Here is a 26,690-nt window from a genome sequence, read left to right on the forward strand (position 1 = left end):
ATATCCCATTTTCCCCAGTGGCTTAAAATGTAACCTCTGTTATACAGTTATAAAATTGTAGAAACTAAAGGTGAACAAGGTGCAATTCAAATAGACACTTACTTGTATAGCTGCCTCTTGTGCTCTGTATGCAGTGCATTATATTCACCCTTGCAACGTACAATTTATAGCGTGTCTACAAGCCCAGCGGGGCTCATTATGATGGAGACTAAAACTTATACAAGAGTGGGGTAGGGGTTCCCCTGTATTCAGAATGCTGTTGAGTACTAGGCAATGCCCCGTTTGGGGTTATTGAATTTCGAGGGTCTGGGGGGCTGTTTGATTTGTATATGTTCACCAATATCCCCCCCCGGTATGCTCACTAACATAGAATATGTTGATAAGGCTAATATAATGAGGCTGTTCCATGTTAGTGAGCATATACAAATCACCCCCCCCCCCCCCCCCCAGGCAGACTAGTTTAGCTCACCCAAGCCAGTGATAGCGAATACATGGCAGTGAGAACGCTTTCTAGGAGATCCTGTTTGTGCAGCAGAGGTGTCTTTATCCTGCTCTGCATAGACCCTCGTAATTCAATAATCCCAGACGGGGCATTGCCTAGCACTCAACAGCATTCTGAATACAGGGGAACCCCTACCCCACTCTTGTATAAGTTTTAGTCTCCATCATAATGAGCCCCGCTGGGCTTGTAGACACGCTATAAATTGTACGTTGCAAGGGTGAATATAATGCACTGCATACAGAGCCCAAGAGACAGCTATACAAGTAAGTGTCTCTTTGAATTGCACCTTGTTCACCTTTAGGTTCTATAATTTTATAACTGTATAACAGAGGTTACATTTTAAGCCACTGGGGAAAATGGGGTATATGAGCCAGTTCTCTAGAATTGATCTCACACACAGACACCAGCACACATGTATACAGACACCAGCACACATGTATACAGACACCAGCACACATGTATACAGACATACAGACACCAGCACACCAGGGCACGATGAAGTTTGAACTTCTGCAACCTGGAGAAATCACCTGATATCACCTGCAGTCCTATGTAACACCACATAACACAGTGGTATCTCAGAGTATAGATCATGTAGTAGATGTCACCTGCAGTCCTATGTAACAGCACAGATAACACAGTGATATCCCTCTGAGTACAGATAATGTAGATGTCACCTGCAGTCCTATGTAACACCACAGATAACACAGTGATATCTCTGAGTACAGATAATGTAGTAGCTGTCACCTGCAGTCCTATGTAACACCACAGATAACACAGCGATATCTCTGAGTACAGATAATGTAGTAGTCACCTGCAGTCCTATGTAACACAACAGATAACACAGTGATATCTCTGAGTACAGATAATGTAGTAGCTGTCACCTCGGGGCGCCCCTACTAAATGATGTTCTACAAAATAAGAAAAGTGTCATACAGTGACTCACAGGTGATGTCTTCTTTGATCTGAGGCGTCACTTTCCCTTTTCCTCTCCATCCGGCCCAGACCTCCATGATGAGTCCTTCCAGATACGTTTCATCCCCTTAGAACCTGCGAGACAAACAATTTAGGCTCCGCACATTTCTAGCAACTTCCTTTCCTTTCTCCCCCCTGTAGGCTCCCATAGTAACTGCGCTGTGTGGGATGCCCCCTGTATGTAGGATTCCCTGCTGTGCCCCCATGAGCTAATAATGCCCCTAGAGGTACCCCCATGAGCTAATAATGCCCCCAGAGGTGCCCCCATGAGCTAATAATGCCCCTAGAGGTGCCCCCATGAGCTAATAATGCCCCTAGAGGTGGCCCCCATGAACTAATAATGCCCCCAGAGGTACCCCCATGCACTAATAATGACCCCAGAGATGCCCCCATGAACTAATAATGCCCCCAGAGGTGCCCCCATATACTAATAATGCCCCCAGAGGTGTCCCCATATACTAATAATGCCCCCAGAGGTGCCCCCATATACTAATAATGCCCCCAGAGGTGTCCCCATATACTAATAATGCCCCCAGAGGTGCCCCCATATACTAATAATGCCCCCAGAGGTGCTCCCATATACTAATAATGCCCCCAGAGATGCCCCCATGAGTTAATAATGTCCCCAGAGGTACCCCCATATACTAATAATGCCCCCAGAGGTTCCCCCCATGAGCTAATAATGCCCCCAGAGGTGCCCCCATACACTACTAATGCCCCCAGAGGTGCCCCCATACACTACTAATGCCCCCATACACTAATAATGCCCCCAGAGGTGCCCCCCATACACTAATAATGCCCCCAGAGGTGCCCCCATATACTAATAATGCCCCCAGAGGTGCCCCCATATACTAATAATGCCCCCAGAGGTGCCCCCATATACTAATAATGCCCCCAGAGGTGCCCCCATACACTAATAATGCCCCCAGAGGTGCCCCCATATACTAATAATGTCCCCAGAGGTGCCCCCATATACTAATACTGCCCCCAGAGGTGCCCCCATACACTAATACTGCCCCCAGAGGTGCCCCCATACACTAATAATGCCCCCAGAGGTGCCCCCATATACTAATAATGCCCCCAGAGGTGCCCCCATATACTAATAATGCCCCCAGAGGTGCCCCCATACACTAATAATGCCCCCCGAGGTGCCCCCATATACTAATACTGCCCCCAGAGGTGCCCCCCATACACTAATAATGCCCCCAGAGGTGCCCCTAAAAAAACAAACATCCTACTCACCTAATCCGTGCTGTGGCTGCAGGCAGCAGCTCTCCTCCTCCTCTTCTGGCTCCATCTTCCGAGCCGCAGGGACGGGACTTCCGGCAGACGTGATGACGTCACATCATCACGCCTGCCGGAGAGGTCACGTCCCGGCCTCCCATAGGCTGCTGGTATGAAGTGCCGGCAGCCTATGGGAGAGAATACAGGAGGAGGACGCTGACAGGTCCTTCTCCTGTATTCTGATCGCTTCAATGTTCCGCCCGCTCAATGTGCGGGCGGAACATCAAAGCGATCAATGCATCCGGAGAAGCTGCGCGGCCGCAGCTTCTCAGGATGCTCAGAAACAGGTGGCAAGGGGGGCCGTGCGGGCCCCCCTAGCGTAGTGGTGGGGGGCGGCGGCCGGCGGGCCCGCCGCCCCCCCCCCCCCCCCGTGTCTCTTAGGGTCCGGGCCCCATACGGCAGTACCACTTGTACTGCCCTATCGGCGGCCCTGGCTGCAGCGATTCCACAGGAATTGCTCTGCAGTCTGTAATAACTTGGACAACGTGCAGATCATCAGATATCCCATCTCTTTTTTCAGGGTTTTTTTTAAGTTGGTAAGTCTTCACTTCACCCACTGCCACCCACGTTGTAAGATTTTCATGATTTTCTATTTACATGGTTAAATGTAGGTATTAAGGTACTCCGGAAAGAATATTTTTTCTTTATATATTGCTTAACACAATATTGCCTTGTAGAACAACTTCATTTAAATAAATCTCTGCGACCTGCCTCCAATACTTACAAATTGTCACAAACTGCAGGGCTGCCCATGCAATGATAGTAACCCCCAATTGCTCAGCAGAGGCTTCCATGCATACAGTGTTAGGGCCCTATTACACCAACAGATTATCCGACAGATTTTTTTTTTTAAACAAAGTCGGGAATAGACTATAGACAGAGAACAGGTGATAAAGGAAAGACTGAGATTTCTCCTCTTTTCAAATTCATTCCTGGCCTGGCTTAAAATCTGTTGGTGTAATAGGGCCCTTACTGACAACTAGTCTCCCTTGGTGTAGCAATGTGTCAGCGGCAGCGTTTGATGGGGAGGGTAGGGGGCAGAGACTCAGGTTAGGCAAACATGCAATTCCTAAAGGCCCTATTCCACTGAATGATTATCGGCCAAATTCGGCCGATATCAGCCGTTACGGCCGATAATTGTCCCGTGGAATAAAAGGCAACGATCAGCCGACATCGTTCATGTCGGCTGATCGTTGCGTCATTTTTTCTTTCAAACATGTTGAAAGACAAACAATTCATACAGCAACGATCTGCTGCCATGGCTCCATGGAATAGGCCGTGGAATAGGATGCAATAGGCTGCTGTATGCTATGGGCTGCCCGGACGATCTAGCGATCACCCGGGAAGACTCCCTGCAGCCCCTCCTGCACTCACCCGCTCGCTGCTGCCACGTGGAATAGCGGCGGCAGTGAGCGGAGAACGAGGAGCAAACGAGAGCTAATAGAGCTCGTTTGCTCCTCTCAGTCAGCCCATGGAATAGGGGCTTTACTCGAATGTTTGTGGCAGCAGAGAGCTCTGTGTTGCCTTTAACTGCTGCCACTCATATAATTTGTGTGCATTTATATATTATCACATTATAGTGAAGTTATATTACAAAGTAGTAAAACTATTAAAACAATGTATTAAAAATATCTAGCAATTTATCTGATGTGGCATCCTTGGTCCTATAGTACAGACTATCCCACTGTCCCAATGTAAATGAATACAGTTGTACACAGTGTTACACAATGTACAACTGCTAAATAGATACATGCCTAAATTGTTGATATACATTAAAATATTATACATGATCTTACTGTTATACATGCATATATTACACTGTATATACACAAACCTTCTTAGAACAAATGATCCCTAACTATAGAGCTATAAGTACTTACTTAATTTGTTGCATTTTAATCTGCTGCTCTCTAGTGGCAATGCTATGTATGGCATCTGGGACTTCAAAACCCATCTTATGTAGGTATTTTGTTTCATACAGAACTTCCAAAACTATGGGATCCAGGTTAACATATAGTTCCTACATATGCAAGAAAAAAAGAAAAAAATTAGCTTAATATATTAAAAAGATTCCCTCATTTATCAACTAATAAAAGCATTGTAACAAGAAATGTCTGACTTCACTGACAAAGAGAAACAAACACATTCAATTATGCATTATATACCTTTGTGTCCGGATGTCTAACAAGCAGAGATGCATGGAGTCCAGTTTTGGCCATTTCCACACATTTACACCATCCTCTGTAATAGAGCAGCTCAAACTCCATAAGGACTGCGGCCATTTTGTTGTAGCTCCGGATTATTTTTTTCATTTCAATGCCCTAAAGATAGGAAACAGTTTTGTTTCTATCCTATATTATTTGCAATTATACTGTAGACTAGGTAAGTATGTGAGAAATAAAGTAAGATTTTACTCAGGAGTAAAGCAGCATGGAATAATGCATTTGCAGAAAAAACTATACAGACTGAATATAGTCATTTGTGAAATGTCAGAAATAATAACAAACGCACAGAAAACTGACAGTCCTATTAGCTTAGAAGCCACTGTAACCCTGGCTAAAGTTGTGATGCTATGATACAATAAGGACTAGCGGGTTCACGGTATCTAAGGTCTGGTTCACATCTGAAACTAGCCCTGTACTTGTGGTACACAGTACATCAGTAAACCATCCAACCAATGTGCCAACATATAGCACAGCATACACAGATAGGACCACTTGATATAAATGTGCGACATGCTTTTAAAGAGGTAGTGCCAGAGTTTTGTAATTTACTTCTGTTAAAAAATCTCCAGTCTTCCAGTACTTATCGACTGTTGTATGTTCTGCAGGAAGTGGTATTGATTCCAGTCTGGAGAGCAGGAGAGGTTTTCTATGGGGATTTGCTGCTGCTATGGACAGTTCCTGACATGGACAGAGTTGTCAGCAGAGAGCACTGTGTCAGACTGGAAAGAATACACCACTTCCTGCGGGACATACATAGAAACATAGAAGATTGTCAGCAGAAAAAGACCACTGGGTCCATCTAGTCTGCCCTTTTAGTATTTTCTTTCTTATTATCTTAGGATAGATATATGTCTATCCCAGGCGTGTTTAACCCCTTAGTGACCGCCATGCTGCCTTTTCACGGCGGCCACTAATGGGCTTTATTCCGATGCGTACGCCTTTTAACGGCGGGCGCATCGGAATAAATTACCGCCCGGTGGCGGCTGCAGGACGGGGGATCAGCGGTCAGTGTGACCGCTGACACCCTCCTGTAACTGCCCGGAGCGGAGGATTCTCCGCTCCGGGCAGTTTAACCCGTTAAATGCCGCTGTCAAACCATGACAGCGGCATCTAACGGGTCCCGGTGGATCCCGGACGGCGCCGTGGTTCACTTACATGATCGCGATGTCCCGCGGCGCCGTCCGGGGTCCCGATGTCTCCATGGTGATCCCGGGGTCCTAATGAAGGTCCCCGGGGTCACCATGGAGATGCCTGATGCTGACAGGGGTGGCTGTGGCTATTGCCTGTCAGCATGAGGCATGATACAATACATTGCAGTACATCAGGCACTGCAATGTATTGTATCAGTGATCAAAGTATTTTACACTAGTGTACAGTAATGTACACTAGTGTAAAAGTAAAAAAAAGTGAAAAAAAGTGCACCAAACACAACACAGCCCCCCCTAATAATAAAGATGCATTACATTCCCCATACACTATAAAACATTACATAAAAGTGATCAAAAACACAAATCCTATACATATTTGGTATCGTTACGTCCGTAACAACCCAATCTATAAAACTATATCAATAATTATATTGCACGACACACGCTGTAAAAAAAAAATAAAAAAAACAGTACTAGAATAGCTGTATTTTATCAATCCACTTTAGAAAATACGTCATAAAAGAGATCAAAAAGTCATATACATATAAAACTTGGTATCAATAGAAACTACAGATCTTCCCGCAAAAAATAAGCCCAAAACCAGCTCTGTCGCGCAAAAGATGAGAACGCTATGGATCTTGCAATGCAGGGACAGTTTTTGTGGGTTTTGGCTAGGAAGATAGTTTCTATTGCGCCAAAGCGGTAATAGTAAAAAAAAAACTATACAAATGTGGTATCGCCGTAACCGTAGCGACCCAGAGAATACATGTGTTATGTTATTAGTGACCGCCGATACGGATTATTACGGCGATCACTAATGGGCTCTATTCTTCTGCCATCAGCTCTTTATGGCGATGGCGCAGAATAGTGCAGCGGCGCCGGTAATGCCCGCAGCCTCCTCCTCTCAGCTATCGGAGGTCGCTGAGGGGTTGGGGGAGAGTGTGGGGTCAGTCCCGGCCAGTCCCCTCACCGGTGATCGCCGTTATTATCAGTATAAAGGCGGCTACCGGTAACGGGCATTGCCAGCGCAGCTGAACGCTTTCATCTCTTCTCACCGTGAATCCACAGTGAGAGGAGATGAAAACATGTCCCCCCATCCCCAGAATTAACCCTAGTGACCTGGCCACTGACCCTCCCCTCCCTGGGCGGCCATCTGATACAAGATGGCCGCCGTCATCACTGTGAACAGACTCTGTTCACAGTGATGGATTCCTAAAAATGATCAAAGCTTCATTCTTTCCACCACAGGAGGTGGCGGAGAGCATGGGGCAATGATCGGTGACCACCCGGTGTGGTCCTAGTACAAGTGATCAGCGGTATATACTATATACCACTGATCGCTTGTTCCAAATGGTGCCGGCACTTTTTTACGCCTGTCACCAAAGTCAAGTGCCCTGGATTACCCGTAACCACCCTGGATTACTTGTAACCACCCCAGATTACCTGTAACCACCCCAGATTACCCGTCACCACCCCAGATTACCCGTAACCACCCCAGATTACCCGTAACCACCCCAGATTGCCCGTAACCACCCCAGATTGCCCGTAACCACCCCAGATTGCCTGTAACCACCCTAGATTGCCTGTAACCTCCCCAGATTGTCCGTATCCACCCCAGATTGCCCGTATCCACCCCAGACAGCCCATAACCATCCCAGACAGCCCATAACCATCCCAGACAGCCCATAACCATCCCAGACAGCCCATAACCATCCCAGACAGCCCATAACCACCCCAGATTGCCTGTCACCACGCCAGAATGCCCGTAATCTCCACAGATTGCCCGTAATCTCCCCAGATTGCCCGTATCCCCCCCCATAGCCCATAACCATTCCAGACAGCCCGTAACCACCCCAGATTGCCACAGACTGCCTGTAACTACCCCAAATTGCCTGTAACCACCACAGATTGCTCGCAACCACCCCAGATTTCCCGTCACCACCCCAGATTTTCTGTCACCACCCCAGATTGCCAGTTGCATCCCCAGATAGTCAGTGAACACCACCAGATTGCCCGTCACCTCCCCAGATAGCCAGTAACCACCCCTAGATAGCCAGTAAACACCCCAAGATTGCCCATAACCACCCCATACAGCCAGTAACCACCCCAGATTGCCCGTAACCACCCCAGATTGCCCGTGACCACCCCAGATTGCCTGTGACCACCCCAGATTGACCGTAACCACCCCAGATTGACCGTAACCACCCCAGATTGACCGTAACCACCCCAGATTGACCGTAACCACCCCAGATTGGCACAGACTGCTCGTAACCACCCCAGATTGCCCATAACCCCACCAGATTGCCTGCTGCCACCTCAGATAGCCAGTAAACACCCTGAGATTGTCTATTACCACCCCAGATAACCAGTAAACACCCACATATTGCCTGTAACTAAAATGACACTCCTTCTCTTCTGAGCCCTGCTGTGTGCCCATACAGTGGTTTATGCCCACATATGGGGTACCATTGTACTCAGGAGAACCTCCGTTACAAGTTTTGGGGTGCTTTTTCTCCCTTGTTCCTAGTGAAATTGAGAAATTTCAAACTAAACAAACATGTTATTGAAAAAATTCAATTTTTTTCATTTTTACGGTCTAGTTTTGAATACTTTCCTCCAATACCTGTGGGGTCAAAATGGTCACCACACCCCAAGATAAATTCCTTGAGGGGTGTACTTTCCAAAATGGGGTGATTTTGGGGGGGAGGGTTCTATTCTGTAGACATTACAGGGGCACTGCAAACGCACCTGGCGCTCAGAAACTTCTTCAGGAAAATCATGCACTGAAAATGCTTGGCGCTCCCTCCCTACTGAGCCCCGCTGTGTGCCCACACAGTGGTTTATGCCCACATATGGGGTACTGTTCTACTCAGGAGTACCTGCCTTACATATATTGGGGTGAGTTTTCTCCCCTGTTCCTCGTTAAATTGAGAAATTTCAAACTAAACAAACATATTATTGGAAAAATTCTATTTTTTCATTTTTACTGTCTTCTTTTGAATACTTTCCTCTAATACCTGTGGGGTCAAAATGGTCACCACACCCCAAGATGTATTCTTTGATGGGTGTACTTTCCAAAATGGGGTGACTTTTGGGGGGGTTCTATTCTGCTGACACTACAGGGGCTCTGCAAACGCACCTGGCGCTCAGAAATTTCTTCAGCAAAATCTGAACTGGAAATGCTAATTGGTGCTCCCTTCCTTCTGAGGCCCGCTGTGTGCCCACACAGTGGTTTATGCCCACATATGGGGTATCGTTCTACTCAGGAGTACCTGCCTTACATATATTGGGGTGAGTTTTCTCCCCTGTTCCTCGTTAAATTGAGAAATTTCAAACTAAACAAACATATTATTGGAAAAATTCTATTTTTTCATTTTTACTGTCTTCTTTTGAATACTTTCCTCTAATACCTGTGGGGTCAAAATGGTCACCACACCCCAAGATGTATTCTTTGATGGGTGTACTTTCCAAAATGGGGTGACTTTTGGGGGGTTCTATTCTGCTGACACTACAGGGGCTCTGCAAACGCACCTGGCGCTCAGAAATTTCTTCAGCAAAATCTGAACTGGAAATGCTAATTGGTGCTCCCTTCCTTCTGAGGCCCGCTGTGTGCCCACACAGTGGTTTATGCCCACATATGGGGTATCGTTCTACTCAGGAGTACCTGCCTTACATATATTGGGGTGAGTTTTCTCCCCTGTTCCTCGTTAAATTGAGAAATTTCAAACTAAACAAACATATTATTGGAAAAATTCTATTTTTTCATTTTTACTGTCTTCTTTTTAATACTTTCCTCTAATACCTGTGGGGTCAAAATGGTCACCACACCCCAAGATGTATTCTTTGATGGGTGTACTTTCCAAAATGGGGTGACTTTTGGGGGGGCTCTATTCTGCTGACACTACAGGGGCTCTGCAAACGCACCTGGCGCTCAGAAATTTCTTCAGCAAAATCTGAACTGGAAATGCTAATTGGTGCTCCCTTCCTTCTGAGCCCAGCTGTGTGCCCATACAGTGGTTTACGCCCACATATGGGGTACCGTTCTACTCAGGAGAACCTGCATTACAAAATTTGGGGTGCATTTTCTCTCATGTTTATTATGAAAATGAGATACTTTAATCTTAACAAATATATTATTGGAAAATTTCTATTTTCCATTTTTTTCCGGCCTAATTGTGAATACTTTCCTCCAGCCCCTGTAGGGTTAAAATGCTCATTATACCCCTAGATTAATTCTTTAAGGTGTCTAGTTTCCAAAATGGGGTCACTTATGGGGGTTTCCAGTATACAAGCCTCCTAAATCAACTTAAAAAAAGAACTGGTCCCTAAAGAAATCAGTTTTGGAAATTTCATGAAAATTTGATAATTTGCTGATACATTTCTAAGCCCCGTAACACCCTAAAAAAGTGAAATATGTTTACGAAATGAAGCCAGAATAAAGAGGACATATTGATAATGTGACTTACTAACTAATTTTTGTCATGTGCCTTTTTTTTTTAGAAGCAAAGAATTTCAAAGTTCGTAAAGTGCAAAATTTTCAAATTTTTCATTATATTTTGATGTTTTTCACAAAAAACACACAAGACAGTGACCAAATTTTGCCACTAACATAAAGTACCATATGTTACGAAAAAACAATCTCAGAATCGCTAGCATACGTTAAAGCATCACTGAGCTATAAGCGCATAAAGTGAGACAGGTCAGATTTTGAAAAATGAGCCTGGTCATTAAGGCCCAAACAGGCTTGGTCCCTAATTCTGTTATTGTAGATTTACCAACCACCTCTGCTGGAAGTTTGTTCCAGATATCTACTACTCAGTAAATTTCAGTAAAATAATATTTTCTCACGTTGCTTCTGATCTTTCCCCCAACTAACCTCTCACTGTGTCCTCTTGTTCTTGAGCTCAGTTTTTTACTAAAAACACTTCCCTCCTGAACCTTATTTAGTCCTTTAACATACTTAAAGGTTTCAATCATGTCCCCCCTTTCCTCCAGACTATACAGATTCAAATCCTTAAGTCTTTCCTGATATGGTTTATGCCTCACACCCTCCACCATTTTTGTAGCCAGTCTTTGGACCCGTTCAATTTTATCAATGTCCTTTTTTTAGATGAGGTCTCCAGAACTGGACACAGTATTCCAGATGTGGCCTCACCAGAGCTCTATACAGCGGGATCTCAATCTCCCTCTTCCTACTGGTTATACAGCAGCTGATAAGCACTAGAAGACTGGAAATTTTTTAATAAAAGTAAATTACAAATCTCTGGCACTAGTTGATTTTAAAGAAAACATTTTTTGCTAAACTACCCTTTAAGCCCTAAAAAAAATATATATATATAACCTCACAATTTTGCTGAACTTTTTGACTACATTTGGTACATTAAAGGGAAACTAACAACAGGTTACATGACTCTAACCTGCTGTTATGTTTCCATACCGCACAGGTAGAAGATGTAAAACTGATGATGAAACATAATTTTCTTACTTTTTTCGTTAAATAAGCACTGTCAATACCAATAAATAATGTTAAATCAGCAGGGACTGTGATATTCTACATCTTTGCAATTTACTTCATTCTTTTGCCTGTTTTCTATATGAAATACAGTGCTATCGAAGGTATTACAGGCATAAGGCTAGTTTCAGGTATGAACCTGTTCTAAGATTTTATTCTCACACATTAGTTTAGCTCTGTGACTTTCTCGATTGAATAGGGTTTGCAGACATCAATGCTTATACTTCAGGAACAACCCCACTCAGCCAGACAGAAAACAGGTACATTTGCACGTTTTTCCGCAACTAATAAATCACATGTGAATATACCCTGAAGAATAGATTCAGGATAGTGAGCTGGAACTCCACCTGTGCCACACTTACTCTCAGTGTGCCATAAAGGCCACATACAGGGTATTTACTATAATTTTACAGTGGCAACAAGATAAAAGTCACCTTTCTGGCAATCAACTGGTTTCAGAATGTTATATAGAGTTGTAATTCACTTCTATTTAAAGACCTCAAGTCTTCCCATACTTATCAGCTGCTGTATGTCATGCAGGAAATGTTGTTTTCTTTTCAGCCTGACAGAGTGCTCTCTGCTGACATCTCTGGCCGAGACAGGAACTGTCCAGATCAGCAGCAAATTCCGATAGAAAACCATTCCTGTTTCAGACAGTTCCTGTCCTACATAGAGAAGTCAGCAGACAGCACAGTGTCAGACTGAGAAAAAACAACATTTCCTTTAGAACAGGGGTGTCAAACTCAGGCCCTCCAGCTGTTGCAAAACTACAATTCCCATCATGCCTAGACATCCAAAGCTTTAGATTGTAGAATTGTAGTTCTATAACATCTGGAGGGCCTGAGTTTGACACGTGTGCTTTAGAACATACAGCAGCTGCTAAGTATGGGAAGACTTGAGATTTTTAAATAGAAGTAAATTACAAATATATAACTTTCTGAAACTTTGATTTGAAAGAAAAAGATTTTCCCTTTTGTACCCCTTTAAAATAAAAATGAAAAAAGTTGTATATGCATATGGGATAGATTAATAAACTCAAGCTATAAATTATAACAATTCATGTACACTTTTTATACAAAATTATTTTCTTTCCACAATCTTTCCTCACTGCTGTTTAGTAAGTCATTTTTGTAACCAGCTCGGAGGAAAGTAGAAGGGAAATTTATGCTAACATATAGGTTCAAGACAATGGAGATTGTGCACCACTAACCTGTAAAAGTTCAGTTTTCGTTCTGAGAAATCTCATTGGTTGGTCAATTTTTCTATACAGCTGCCGAGCCCACATAATTTTCCCTGTTATCTACAGATGGTAATGAAGACAAATCTTAAGAACTCTCCAAATACAAAATACAAAAGGTACATTTAGGTAAAAGCAAGAGCAAATAACACAGCGTCTCTCTGCGCTGAAGAATGAACATTTTCATTCTTCAGTGCGGAGAGAGGAGGCACGGGAGCCTCCCATAGACTTTCATTATAACAGGAAGGCTGGCGGGATTAAATTCCACCTGTTTTGCTCTGTGTGCATGGAGCACTAATTATGTATGTAAGGAGGAAGTGGTGGTTGACATCAACCATCATGGGGGAGGGGGAGGCAGGTTGATGACCAGGAGGACAGCTCAGTATCAGCTTTAAAGGGAACCAATTGGGCTGATAAGGTTCCCTGGAGCAATGTATAAAGCTCCTGCAGCTGGCGGGGCACATACTGACGGCGGGGAACATGCAGATACGGGCGGGGAAGTAGTTATCTGGGCGGCTCTCCGCCCTTGTCTAGTCACCGCGCTCTGCCTGTCAGCCTGCTCCGCGGGATGATTGACAGGTAGAGGGGCCAGTAACAGACCTATCTGCCTGTCAATCATCTCGCTGAGCGCGCTGACAGGCAGAGCGCGGTGACTAGACACGAGCCGGGGAAATAAAAGTAATTTTTCCCCGGTATAAAGCTCATGCTGCAGCCATGGCTGGTAGGCGCCATGGCTGCTGCAGGAGCTTTATACAGTGCTCCAGGGAACCATATCAGCCCAATTGGGCTGATTGGTTCCCTTTTTTTTTTTAATCCAAATTATTTTTATTGAAATATATGCATTTTTTCTTTAACAAACAAAAACTCCCCAGAGGGCATACCCTCCGACCCCTACCCTCCCTAACCCTCCCCCCACTCCTCAGTCCTGTCAGTTCCACAGTCCTTGTGAGCATACATAGAAGTCTGCAGTCCACGGTTCTCGACCTCATTCCACCGCGTGAGCGGGTCTGCAATTGAAAAATGTTCACCAAGGGCAATTAAATGTAAAGCACGACCAAGTAGCCTGACTGGGCCATGCCCTGCACACCTCCCACCAGCCAGCGGAGACAAGATACAGGCAGTGATAGCATAAATCGTCCTTCCTCCCTGCCCACCCCACCTCCCAGCCTATGTGTGAGAGCCAGTGGACCCTAGTTCAGGGATAGCCAACCATTTTCCCCAGAGTTTCTCAAATTTCTTGGATGCTTTTCGTTGTTCATACGCATATCTCTCCATGCCAATCAACCAGTTAACCTTCCCCACAAATTCCGATACCGAAGGAGGGGTCTCGTCCAACCAATGCTGCGCAATGAGTTTACGCGCCATAAATAGAATACGGGCTACTGCAGTTTGTTCTACAACAGGTAGTGCTACGTCTTCCACATATCCTAACACATAAACCAGTGGAGACTGTTGCAATTCCACTGAGTATGCTTTTTGTATGGCCGACGCCACCCCTCTCCAATAGCGGAACAGCTTGGGACAGCGCCAGAACATGTGCAGTATCCCCCCTTCATGAACATGACAACGTTGGCACATGGGTGTGTCCCGGACCACTATGCGGAAGAGGAATTGTGGTGTGCGATACACCCGGTGCAACAAGTAGAGGTGTGATAGCCTATGCTGCTCCCCTAAGGACAGTTTAGGTGTCATTTCCATTATTTCTGTCCATTGACCTTCCTCTATAGGGCCTATGTCTGCCTCCCATTTCTCCCGCAACTGAAGGGGAAATCTATCTAGGTGCTTGGATATAATATGTCGGTATAAACAGGAGATAAGTCCCTTAGTGGACTCAGAGTCCCCTACAATGTTCATAGGTGGCAGATAATGTACATCTGATGCCAATATTTCCCCTTCCGCTTCACATGCATGGCGTAGCTGTAAATATTTGTAAAATTGAGTATGGGGTAGTACAAATTGACTTTGCAGTTGGTCAAACCGTTTCAGCTGTCTGCCATCATACAATTGCATTACTCTCCTAATTCCTGTGTCTCTCCAGGCGGAAAACCCCTCCAGAAAATACAATTCTCCCAACCATGGAGTATCCCATATGGATGTGTATTGTGTATAGCCCGTGACACCATATAGGCTCCGGATCTTCCACCATAATTTATGTATAAGTAACAGCGTTGGTATCTGAGGATTGAGCATTAATATCTTTTTAGCTTCCAGGGTCTCAAACAGAGAGTCTGACTGTAAGTGGTGTCCAAGCAGAGCTTTGTTCTGGTCGCCCCCGTCACCCACTTCCCATCCCCGCAGGTGTTGTAATTGGGCCGCAAGGAAGTACATTGCTGCATTGGGAATGGCAAGACCCCCATCATCTTTAGCCCTCTGTAAAGTTTCTAGTTTAATGCGGGGGTGCTGGGAACCCCATATCAATGCACGGAAGAGAGAGTGAATCTTGCAGAAAAGGCGAGAGGGAAGCCACACAGGGGAGTTATGTAAAATATATAACAGCTGTGGCATCCATATCATCTTCACCAGATTCGCCCTGCCCACCACTGACAACGGCAGCTTACGCCAAACCGCCAGTTTCTGCTGAAATTTATCTATCAGAGGTGTCATGTTCAGTTTTTCATATGCTCTGACCTCTCTGGAGATAAATACTCCCAGGTACTTAAACGTACTAACACTCCTTAATGGGATGGCCGGATCTAATTGCAGAGTGTCTTCTGAATCCACGGGCATAATGACTGATTTGTCCCAATTTATAGTAAGACCCGAATATGTTCCAAATTCATTTATAGTGGCCATGGCAGTAGAGAGGGAGGCGGAGGAGTCATTAAGGTAAAGTAATAAATCGTTGGCGTACAACGCCAGTTTATCCTCCCTCGCTCCCCTCCGAAAGCCAACCACCCCAGGATGCGAGCACAACAGGGAGGCTAAGGGCTCTATAGCCAGCGCAAATAGTAACGGGGAGATCGGGCATCCCTGCCGCGTTCCCCGATGAAGCGGAAAAGATGGGGACAGCCCACCATTTATCCGCAGACGAGCCACTGGGGCCGAGTATAGCAGTTGTATAGATGAGAGGAACACTGGTCCAAACCCCATCCGCTCCAATACCGCCCACAAGTATGACCATTCGACGCTGTCAAATGCCTTGACAGCGTCCAATGAGCAAACCACTCGAGCCCCAGGATTATCCACCGGTATCTGTAAATTGAGGTGTAGTCTGCGTATGTTCAACGCCGTGGATCTAGCAGGGATAAATCCCGTCTGATCGGGGTGTATCAAAGATGAAATGACCCCAGAGAGACGAGTAGCCAGAGCCTTAGCTATGATTTTAATATCAACTGGAAGTAATGAAATAGGCCTATAGGAATCAGGAGTCAGAGGATCTCTCCCAGGTTTTGGTAAGACCACTATTATCGCCTCCTGCATAGACACTGGCAGGGTGCCTGATTCCAATGAGGCTTTCCATAGCTCCAGCAATTTGGGGAGCAGGGGTTTCCCAACCAATTTATACAATTCAGCTGGGAGTCCGTCTGATCCTGGTGCTTTGTAGTTATATAGCGAGGTTACCGCCGCCTCTAATTCTTCTAAAGTTAATGGCGTGTCTAAAAAGGCCTGCTGTTCCGATGTGAGGGTTGGTAATGATATACCTCTCAAAAACTGCGTCACTTGAGTCGGAGTTACCGTAGTATGGTGGGAGTATAACTTTAAATAATATCTTCTAAACACCTCTAGTAGATTGGTTCCCTTTAATCAACTATGTGCAAGACTAGAGGTAAGTTACTGCATTCACTAAAAGGGCAGACAATGTAAGCTGGCCACTAAGGACCATGCCAGTGGACTGAGAGAAAGAGGCCAAAGGAGTAACTGAGGCCTGAGGAGAAGTGGAATACTTTAGCCACTGTATGAGGATGTCCTAAAGGAGAATGTGAGATGGGTCATGGAACTGAAAACCCTCAGAAGGGTCACATATACCAAGTACCAGTATTCAAATACTTGCCCAGTAGAATGTGTCCATAGTCAGGCAGACCTGGGTGTTGTAGCTCATTTTCTTAAACTAAAAAAGTAAAGTAGGAATATGTATACTTACCGGGGGAACATTTCGAGGTGTTGGAGGACTATCTTTATGTTTCTGGTATAGTTTTCGAACCATATCCAAGTCGCGGCTGTATCTCTGTAGGACTACCATATATTTTTCCCCAAAGTCAAGATGGTCCTTTCCAATTCTTTCAAATTTCTCCAATAGATTCACCATTTGCTCTGTCTTAATTATCAAAGAGGAAACAAATATTTAATCCTCTATAAATATAGAACCTGCTAGACTATATTAAGTTTGGTGTACTGTATATACTGATATTAAGTGTCCATTTACAATATGACAATGCAAGGCCATGTTCTCACTTTTTTTTTTTTAGCTCTAAAACAACAATAATCATCTGTCAGATAAATCTATCTTTGTAAACACACCCTTCATGTATTTATAAAGGTGGTTAAAGGGGAACTCCGGGTAGAGGTAAAAAAAATTAAACTTCTGCAGAAGCATATAACAATACTTACCTATGTATCCTAGTTTTAAAACTACCAAAAATCCATTTGTTTTGGGGGGTTTGTTCTGTTTTGTGTTTCTGTATTTCCCGGTTGAGCAGATGTACCCAGTACTACAGGTTCCAGAATACAATGCTTTCCCTCAGCTGTTCATCACAGTCCCCCACCCTGCCTATTCCCCTCTGCTCAGAGCATCCGTAGGAGTATTTGGCACTAAAAAAAATAGAGCTGGATGATCTGTTTAAGAACAGATACTAACTGATACCTGAATACCTGAGAGGGGTCCACAGGGTTACTGTCTAAAGCGGACAAAACAAATTACTGCTTGCAGGATTTTTTGTTTGCTTAGATCCTACAAAATAAGGGGAACCTGTAATGAAACTTCCCAAATGGAGCCCTAGGAGAAGTGTGAACCTAGCCTTAAAGGGGTAGTGCAGCGCTAAACAATTATTCACAAAATAACACACATTACAAAGTTATACAACTTTGTAATGTATGTTATGTATGTGATAGCCCCCTTCCCCGTGTTTCCCCCCACCCACACCAGACCCGGAAGTGTGATGCGCTATACTCACCTGATTTGTGTCGACCCCCGTCCACCATCTTGGGACAATGATGTCATCTTCGGGAGGCTGGCCGAACCGCTCCATCCGTCCCTCGTGTTGGCCCCCCTCTGCCTCGTCATCAGCTGCTCAGCCGCGATTGACTGAGCATAACTGTGCTCAGCCAATCGCGGCTGAGCACAGTTATGACGCGGCAGAGGGGGGCCAACACGAGGGACGGATAGAGCGGTTCGGCCGGCCACCCGAAGATGACATCATTGTCCCAATATGGTGGATGAGGGTCGACACGAATCAGGTGAGTATAGCGCATCACACTTCTGGGTCTGGTGTAGGTGGGGGGGAAACACGGGGAAGGGGGCCATTCACTTACATAACATACATTACAAAGTTGTATAACTTTGTAATGTGTGTTATTCTGTGAATAATTGTTTAGCGCCGCACTACCCCTTTAAGATATTACTACAAAAGATGAATCTATCATAGATACTAAATGAGTTTTATCTTTTGGGTCACTGTGAAACATCCTGTAAGTTTAAACAATGACTGTTAGTCACTAGCGTGAGGGGTTGGAGGAGGCAGAGAAAGTCAGGGAAGCTCTCACTTCATTTAATTTTTTTCTGTGGTTTTGTTTTACGGTATAGTGGGTCTGCCATTGTATAAAGTTTTTCTAAAATATGGCAGCATATTATTGTGACAGATTCTTTATTGCTAGTACTACAAATGAAAAGGCTTGCATTTTCTATGTGTTTAGAATCCAGCACACTTACAGTCAATGGCTTTTCAAACCACGAATCTACAAATCCTTGAAGAGATTGGTAAAGACCTTCTATTTGGTTCTTGAACTCCACATAATCCTTATCAAACTAAAATTAATAAAAGAAGGAAAAGAATCAAACATAAAATAGTGGTACATGTCCTACATAATATGGACTTTTCATTTTCATTTTCATTTATCATTTTCAGAAATCATTTCATCATGCTATTAAATGGAATTTCTTGACAAACACTATGGAGTTTGTATTTGTTTTAGGAGCAGGAAAGTAAGCTTTGAGACTCACATTGAACTTTTTTTCTGCCTTGGCAAGCCCTTGTCATGATCGCAATACTCGCTCCTTGAGTTAGACTTTGACACAAAAGGGGACACCCTGTTGTTTCGCTATTTATGTTCCAATACTCACAACCGAGTGGAACTTAAGGGGCTACCTACCAGGGTGGTGTGGTGCTCTCCCCATCTGGAGGTACCCCATGGCAACAGGCTAGAGATATCTGGCTATTGCCGTGTTTTGAGACTTGCAACCAAGGCTCCATGGACTCCTTTTTTGCCCAGTTAAGACCAAGCATTGCATTATACTGTGTTTCATCTTCAATGCCATGGTTATAATAAAGTTATAACAAAATGTTTCTACATCATTCAAAATAATAATAATGATGATGATGATGATGATGATGATGATGATGATGATGAAAAGGCAGTAGCTCTAAATCTTTAAAGTATATAGCATGGTTCTACTTACTTCTTGTTTCCTATGATCAAGAACATCATAGATTTTTGACTTTGTGTTACTAACAATTGTCTGATATCGAATATTAATCTTTTCAATTCCTTCAATTCTAATGTTCTGAAGATCTGCCAGACTTTCCAAAACATTGCTCATGTCTGATATCTTTTCAAGACGCTTACAGAATGTGTCCAGTTTCCCAAATATATAATTTTCACTGAAATTACAAAAAAAGGCACATTAAAATGCTATTCCATACAATTAGGAGTTTAATAGCTTTTACAGTTCTGAAACTGGATTACTGAAATCCTGTTAATTTAATACTTTTTCTTTCTACATTCATCATTTTGACTGCAATTTGATAAATGACAAAATCTTAGTTATTTTCTTTTTACCTAATTGTGAGCAAACTGGGGACACTAAATGCCACAGTTATCATTAAACTAATTTAGTACACTAATACACAAATGGGAAAATTTATCAAGAGTCAGATGCCAGTATTCTAGCATTGATTTTAGAAGTTAAAAGAATATACAGTAAGGGGCCTATTCCACGGAGCCTGATTCGGACGATTATCACTCCGTGGAATAGAGAGAACGATCAGCCGAGGATCGTGTCATCAGCTGATCATTCATTTAGGTTCTAGCCTAAAATCAACGGTCGCCACCCATGCAATAGCGGTGCGCGACGGGCGACCGCAGTGGCCAGTGATTGGCTGAGCGGTCTGTCAGTTCAGACAGGCCGCTCCGAAGCTGATGCTGCCACGCGGGACCAGGAGAAGACCCGCAGCCTGGTGAGCTAAAGTATGAAACAAGGGCTGCAAAGACATCGGTAACGATGTCCATGCAGCCCCCGCTAAATGATTGTGGGGCTGTGGAATAGGCCCAGTAAACGAGCGCCAATCTAGCAGATCGGCGCTCGTTTACATCGTTGAACGGGCCCTGGTCGGCCCGTGGAATACCACTAGAGATGAGCGAACCGGGTTTGGGTTCGAGTCGATCCGAACCCGAACGTTTGGTATTTGATTAGCTGGGGCTGCTGAACTTGGATAAAGCTCTAAGGTTGTCTGGAAAACATGGATACAGCCAATGACTATATCCATGTTTTCCACATAGGCTTAGGCCTTTATCCAAGTTCAGCAGCCACCGCTAATCAAATGCCGAAAGTTCGGGTTCGGATCGACTCGAGCATGCTCGAGGTTCGCTCATCTCTAAATACCACCCTAAGTATGTTTAAAGGGAATCTGTCACATCTAAAACACCAAGAATAGCACCACATTGTATCGGCTGAATATATTTTATAATGTATTGTATATTGCAACTTTTGGCCGCTGTTGCATTGAAGAAGTGATTTTTATTGTCATTTGTAAAAGCCAAGAAGGCGTGGCAGAGCCAATGGCCCACTCCGTTATGTTACATCCCTCCTTATGCCTCACGCCACCCAGTCTATCACAGGCTTTGCTGACTAATTTCCCACATCCCAGCTTCCCTGACTTCAGTGCCTCCTTTACTTGAACTGTCTGAACAGGAGGATAGGGCGTTGCAGAGCACACCAGTCGCTCTTACATGACTCCTTGGCATTTATAAAATGCACTTATTACTTTATTGCTGCAGCAGCCAAAAGATTCATTAGTACCCGTGTAGTATATTCAACAGATGCAACGTGGAGGTATATTCTTAACTTATTTGGTGTTTTTAGATGTGACAGAATCCTTTTAAAAAGGCTCGAAAGGAATAATTAAATAAGTCCAATCAAATAAGTCCAATAAGTGCCTCACTGTATTTACAGAGGGGATGATTTATAACTACAAAAATGTATATACTTTAATAACCCTCCATGCTTACAAACACTGCACCAAAAAAACACACTACAGTTTTAATCATTATCTGGCTGAAACACACAGATTTGTAAAGTAATAACAGATAAATATTCAGACAGAAAGTGTCTCAAGAATGCCTCATAGACTGCAAGTGTTACAGTCCTGCAACACATGGCTACCAGTCCTTCAACACTCAGCTAAGCCCTATTACATTCTGTAATTATTTGTACAAGCACAACAGTAAGGGCCATGTTACACAGATCAGCACATGGTTACTGAGCCCATTATACGGCTCGATAACAATGCAGCAAGGGCTGCATGGACAACATCAGCGATGCCCGTGCAGCCCTTGCCTTAAGTGTAAAATAATAAAATTTATACATACCTATCCACGCTCCCCGTGTTCTTCTAGCTTCTGCCTGCTCTCCGCAGCCGCTGCTGGAACTTCTGAGATGGTCTCTGGGTGACAGGCCGCTTAGCCAATCACTGTCCGCAGCGATGTCCTGTCTTGGCCAGTGACTGAGCGACCAGCTCAGAAGTTACAGTTTATTTTAAAAATTCATCAGCTGTCAGGCGTGCATTGCTATTACACATAGCAATGTGTGCCTGTCTGCCGATGAATGTGTAAAAAAAAAAAAGTTATCTATACCTATCCACGCTCTCCAGTTTTCTTCTTGATGATGTTTTTTACCATGGTTTATTACAAAGAACGATAACCTGCTGAATCAGGCCGATTCGGCTGATTATTGCTTTATGTAATAGGGCCCTAAGTGCCAGAAACCCCTCTCCAAATGATACATCCGAGGCGGGTTCCTGTTATACCTTTTTCGGTCCATTTGTTGCATGTATTCATCTGTACACTATATCATTTCTAGTGTTTATTATCCCATAAACATTGGGGGAGTTTGATTCTCTATAGAAGTGATTCGTCTACCTCAAAAAGCATATACATATTAGATGAATTTCTGTATCAATGTACACATATGTAAACAAACATTTTGAGAAAAAATTAAACAACAAATATTAACCTGAATTCAAACTGCCTCTCATTTGGAGTTTCTTTTAACTTTTCTTTTACTTTGTGGAATGAAGCTTGATACTGTTCATTTAGGTATACACATTCCCGTATCCTCTTCAGAAGCTCTTCTCTAAAAAAAAATAAATCAGCAATGTATACCTTAAGTTACCATAAAAATGGAATATATACACACAAACACCATAGTAATGTATGACTAATTGCCATCATGACATCTTAAAAAGCACTGCAGAAACTCTTGCATAAATATTATTATTATAATTATTATTATTATTATTATTATTATTATTATTATTATTATTATTATTATTATTATTATTATTATTATCCAGTTCTATAAAACTGATGGCCTTGCCTCAGGATGTGAATATTGGATCAGCAGGGATGCAACTTCTGGCACCCTCACCAACCAGCTGCTTGAAGGGGTCATGGCCACTCACATAAATGTCAGAACCTCTTTTGCGTTTACTAACACTTCACTTGTATCTCCATAGTATTAATAGGTAGAAGGGGTGGTGCAAAGTACTACAGATTTGCCCTGGCTAAGAATTAGACCCCTGTTAAGTTAAATACGAACACGGAGAAAAAGGAGCTGCAGCACCTCCCACCCATGGCTGACACTAATGTCTCTCAGCTACATTCAGAAACCAACGCCAGAAAGTTGGTATATAATTTAATCAAACCATATTGCCTCATGTAACTCGTCCAGGTCTCCTGGCCCACATGAGTCCTTACACTAAACCATCATTGTGTCGGTCAGCGACCGCCAACCCTGCAAAGCAAGTGAAAACAGAGGAGGGGTGGCTCAAAATAGCCCTGCAACCCGACTGTCACAGGATCAAACCCAATGGTTACTTTTCTCCCTGTTAAGTTAAAATTTATATCCAACCTTAAGGATAGGTCATGAATTTTCTAAGGCTACATAACCTCCATGAGTGAGAAAAAGAAATCCTCTTTGATTAGTAAATGATAAAATGGAGTTGATGGAATAGTCTAATCAGTAGTTCATTTGCTCTAATTACAGGGATAAAAGCGCTTCACTATATGGTAATATAAATATGCAGTATATAACAATATGAGGCACTTCTATAAGGGGGAGAAATATATTTAAAATACTACAATGGGGCCCTATTGTATTGGAAATATTGTGAATTGGTACTAGCACTTCCATGTGAGATAGGGTGTACATACCATAGATGCAAATTATTCAGTTACTAGAGGACCGTTGGGAAAATAGAAAATAGCCTTTGTTGATTTCACTCCCCTCGATAGTTGGTGATGAGAACTTGTTCAGGAATGCCCCTCTAGCGGAAATGTATTGCAAGCAAAGGGGTAGGTATAAACTGTAACTGTCATGGAAAGGACCCGGCCATTCTGTCCAGGGCCACACAACTACCATTACAACTAAAGGCTTATTTTGATCTTTGCTATGAGGCCCCTCTTCTATATAGTAGAATAATAGTAGATTCCTTTACTGTACTATAAAACATTTGGTATGGAGTAACTATTTTGGCAGCACCACTGCATGGCAATTCTTTAAGACACTTAACACAAGTTCAAAACTAGACAGCTAAAAATAAAGTGTCCATACTGTACCTTTCAAGATCCCAGATCTTAACAACTCCTTGGTTCAGATAACTCTTGCAAGTGGTCACAATTTGATTGGTGACTTTTAGGAAGAGGGATGTCATATGCTCTGAAGTATTATAATATTGTGATGTACTGTAAATCATACGGATGCTGTTCATCAAACTTGGAATGTGTTCTACCATTGTAGCCTGAACAATTGAAAAGAAGTAGTCAATTTTAAGGTGCATTCAAAAATGTGCCCTACATTTAATGCCTATACCCATCATCCGGATTATAAAAAGAAAAAAATCAAATACACTACAGTACAGCCTACTAAAATGAACTTCTAAATAGTTTCATTTCTTATTCATCAAAAAAGCAAGAATGTCAAATAAAAGACTGTTCGGTTATAAAGAGGTTGGATAGCTTTCAGCTGGTTCTAGAAAAACACTGTTCACACAACGTCTTTTTATGCAAAATAACGGCTGTTTTTAAAATAATGGTTGTTATTTTACAATGACGGCTGTCAATAATGATCTTGATCATTATTTTCTAAAACAGCTAAAAAGGTGGCTATCCTACCTTTATGTTAAGAAACATAAGTAAACTATCTGAAAGCATTCAGAATTACTACCAGACATATACAATGTTTTGAGTATTTATTTAGAGTGTGCTGCTCCAAAGTGAAACCCAGACTATCATGACAGGAATATGCTCAACTAGGGCATAGGGCACCAAATTCCTATTGTCAGCATTAGCAAGATTGTTAACCCTTTGAGGACCAAGCCCAAAATGATGGCGCCAATTTTTATTTTTGCATTTTCATTTTTTCCTCCTCCCTTTCTAAGAGCTCTTATGCGGGTTTATACAGATTTTTATGAAATCTCTTTTTTTGCAATTAAGTATTAATAAAATGGCCCTAATGTGACTCTTATAACAGTTTTAGTTTTTCACCTACGGGGCTGTATGGGATGGCATTTTTTGCACCATGATCTCTAGTTTTTATTAATAACGTACTTGTGTAGCTCGGATGTTTTGATCACTGACGACTGTTATATTTTAATAGATCGGACAATTACGCACGCTACGGTATATAATATGTTCATTTATTTTTATATGTTTTACTTGTATAATGGGAAAGGGGGTGATATTAACTTTTATTGGGGGAGGGGCTTTGCAGTATTCTGAAAAACATTTAAATTTTTTTTGTTTTACACATTTTAACCCCTTAGTGACCGCCGATACGGCTTTTTACGGCGGTCACTAAGGGTCCTTATTCTGCCGCCATCAGCTTTTTACGGCGATGACAGAAAATAAGGCTGCGGGGCTGGGACGGCCACCACCCCATCCCCCCAGCTACCGGAGGTAGCTGAGGGGTTGGGGCAGTGTGTGAGGTCCGTCCCGCCCCCCCCCCCCCCCCTAACCGACGATCGCCGCTATTAACGTTATAATAACGTGAATCTACGGCGGGGGGAGATGAAATAAGTGTCTCCAGACCTCAGATCAGCCCCCCCTAGTAGGGCGATCACTAACCCCCCTCCCCCGGCGGCCATCAGATCCAAGATGGCAGCCGCCATCGCTGTGAACCGACTAATGTCTGTTCACAGCGATGGAAAAGTTAAAATGAATGAAAGCCCCATGCTCTCCGCCACCGGAGGTAGCGGACAGCATGGGGCAGTGATCGGGGCCCCCCCTGTGGGGTCCAGGTACAAGCGATCAGCGGTATATACCGCTGATCGCTTGTGCCACGTGCACTTTTTATCCCCTGTCACCATGAATGATTGGGGACAGGGGATAAAAAGTGATGTCCCCCCCCCAGTCACCCCCCCCCCGTCCCCCAGTCCCCCCCCCCCCATACCCCTTATACGTTACCTGATCCTGGAGCTCCTTCCTCTTCGGCGTCCTGGCTGGTTGTGAAGTGCGCATGCGCTCCACAACCAGCCAACTCTGAAAATTTAAAGTGACAGAGACCAATTTGGTCTCTGTCACTGAACTATGATTACTGTGATAGAAAATATCACAATAATCATAGTAATACAGTGAAAATCAATGTATAAAGTACAAAAAGTGACAAACACACAAAAAAATAAAACACACTTTTTATTATAGTAATAATTGTAGTTTACTCCCAAATTACCTCTAACCCCCACCCAGATTACCCGTAACCACCGCACGTTGCCCGTAACCACCGCACGTTGCCCGTACCACCGCACGTTGCACGTAACCACCGCACGTTGCCCGTAACCACCCCAAATTGCCAGTGACCCCCTCCAAATTGCCCGTAACCACCCCAAATTACATGTACCCACCCCAGATTACCTATAAGCACTTTAGTTTATCAGTAACAATCCCAGATTGTCTGTAACCCTTCCAGGTTGCACATAACCCCCCCAGGTTCCCCGTAATCACGCCAGATTACATGTAACCCCCCAGATTGCACGTAACCACCGCACGTTGCCTCTGACCACGCCACGATGCCTCTGACCACTGCACATTGCCTCTGACCATCACACGTCGCCTCTGACCACCACACGTCATCTCTGACCACCACACGTCGCCTCTGACCACCACACGTCGCCTCTGACCACCACACGTCGCCTCTGACCACCACACGTCGCCTCTGACCACGCCATGGCGCCTCTGACCACCCTGAAATTGCCAATGACCCCCTCCAGATTGCGGTGCCCATGCCAGATTACAGGTACCCACCCCAGATTGCCTATAAGAACTTCAGTTTATCCGTAACCACCCCACATTGCCCGTAACCACCCCACATTGCCCGTAA

General features: G+C 43.8%; 1 protein-coding gene across 6 annotated transcripts in view; it reads right to left on the reverse strand.

Annotated features, from left to right (window-relative positions):
* Positions 1–26,690, reverse strand: part of LOC138783454 (dynein axonemal heavy chain 5-like) — a 245,444-nt gene that overhangs the window by 181,396 nt on the left and 37,358 nt on the right. For all 6 annotated transcript variants that reach the window (XM_069958163.1, XM_069958164.1, XM_069958166.1 and 3 more), the window contains exons 13-20: positions 23,933–24,114; positions 22,329–22,448; positions 19,497–19,698; positions 18,750–18,845; positions 16,965–17,138; positions 12,857–12,946; positions 4,927–5,082; positions 4,642–4,781 (exon numbers count right to left, since the gene is read on the reverse strand). In XM_069958163.1, coding sequence (XP_069814264.1) covers positions 4,642–4,781; positions 4,927–5,082; positions 12,857–12,946; positions 16,965–17,138; positions 18,750–18,845; positions 19,497–19,698; positions 22,329–22,448; positions 23,933–24,114 — 1,160 coding nt within the window. The remainder of the gene's footprint in view (positions 1–4,641; positions 4,782–4,926; positions 5,083–12,856; positions 12,947–16,964; positions 17,139–18,749; positions 18,846–19,496; positions 19,699–22,328; positions 22,449–23,932; positions 24,115–26,690) is intronic.

The sequence above is a fragment of the Dendropsophus ebraccatus genome, chromosome 2 (genome assembly GCF_027789765.1).
Source record: "Dendropsophus ebraccatus isolate aDenEbr1 chromosome 2, aDenEbr1.pat, whole genome shotgun sequence".
NCBI lineage: Eukaryota > Metazoa > Chordata > Amphibia > Anura > Hylidae > Dendropsophus > Dendropsophus ebraccatus.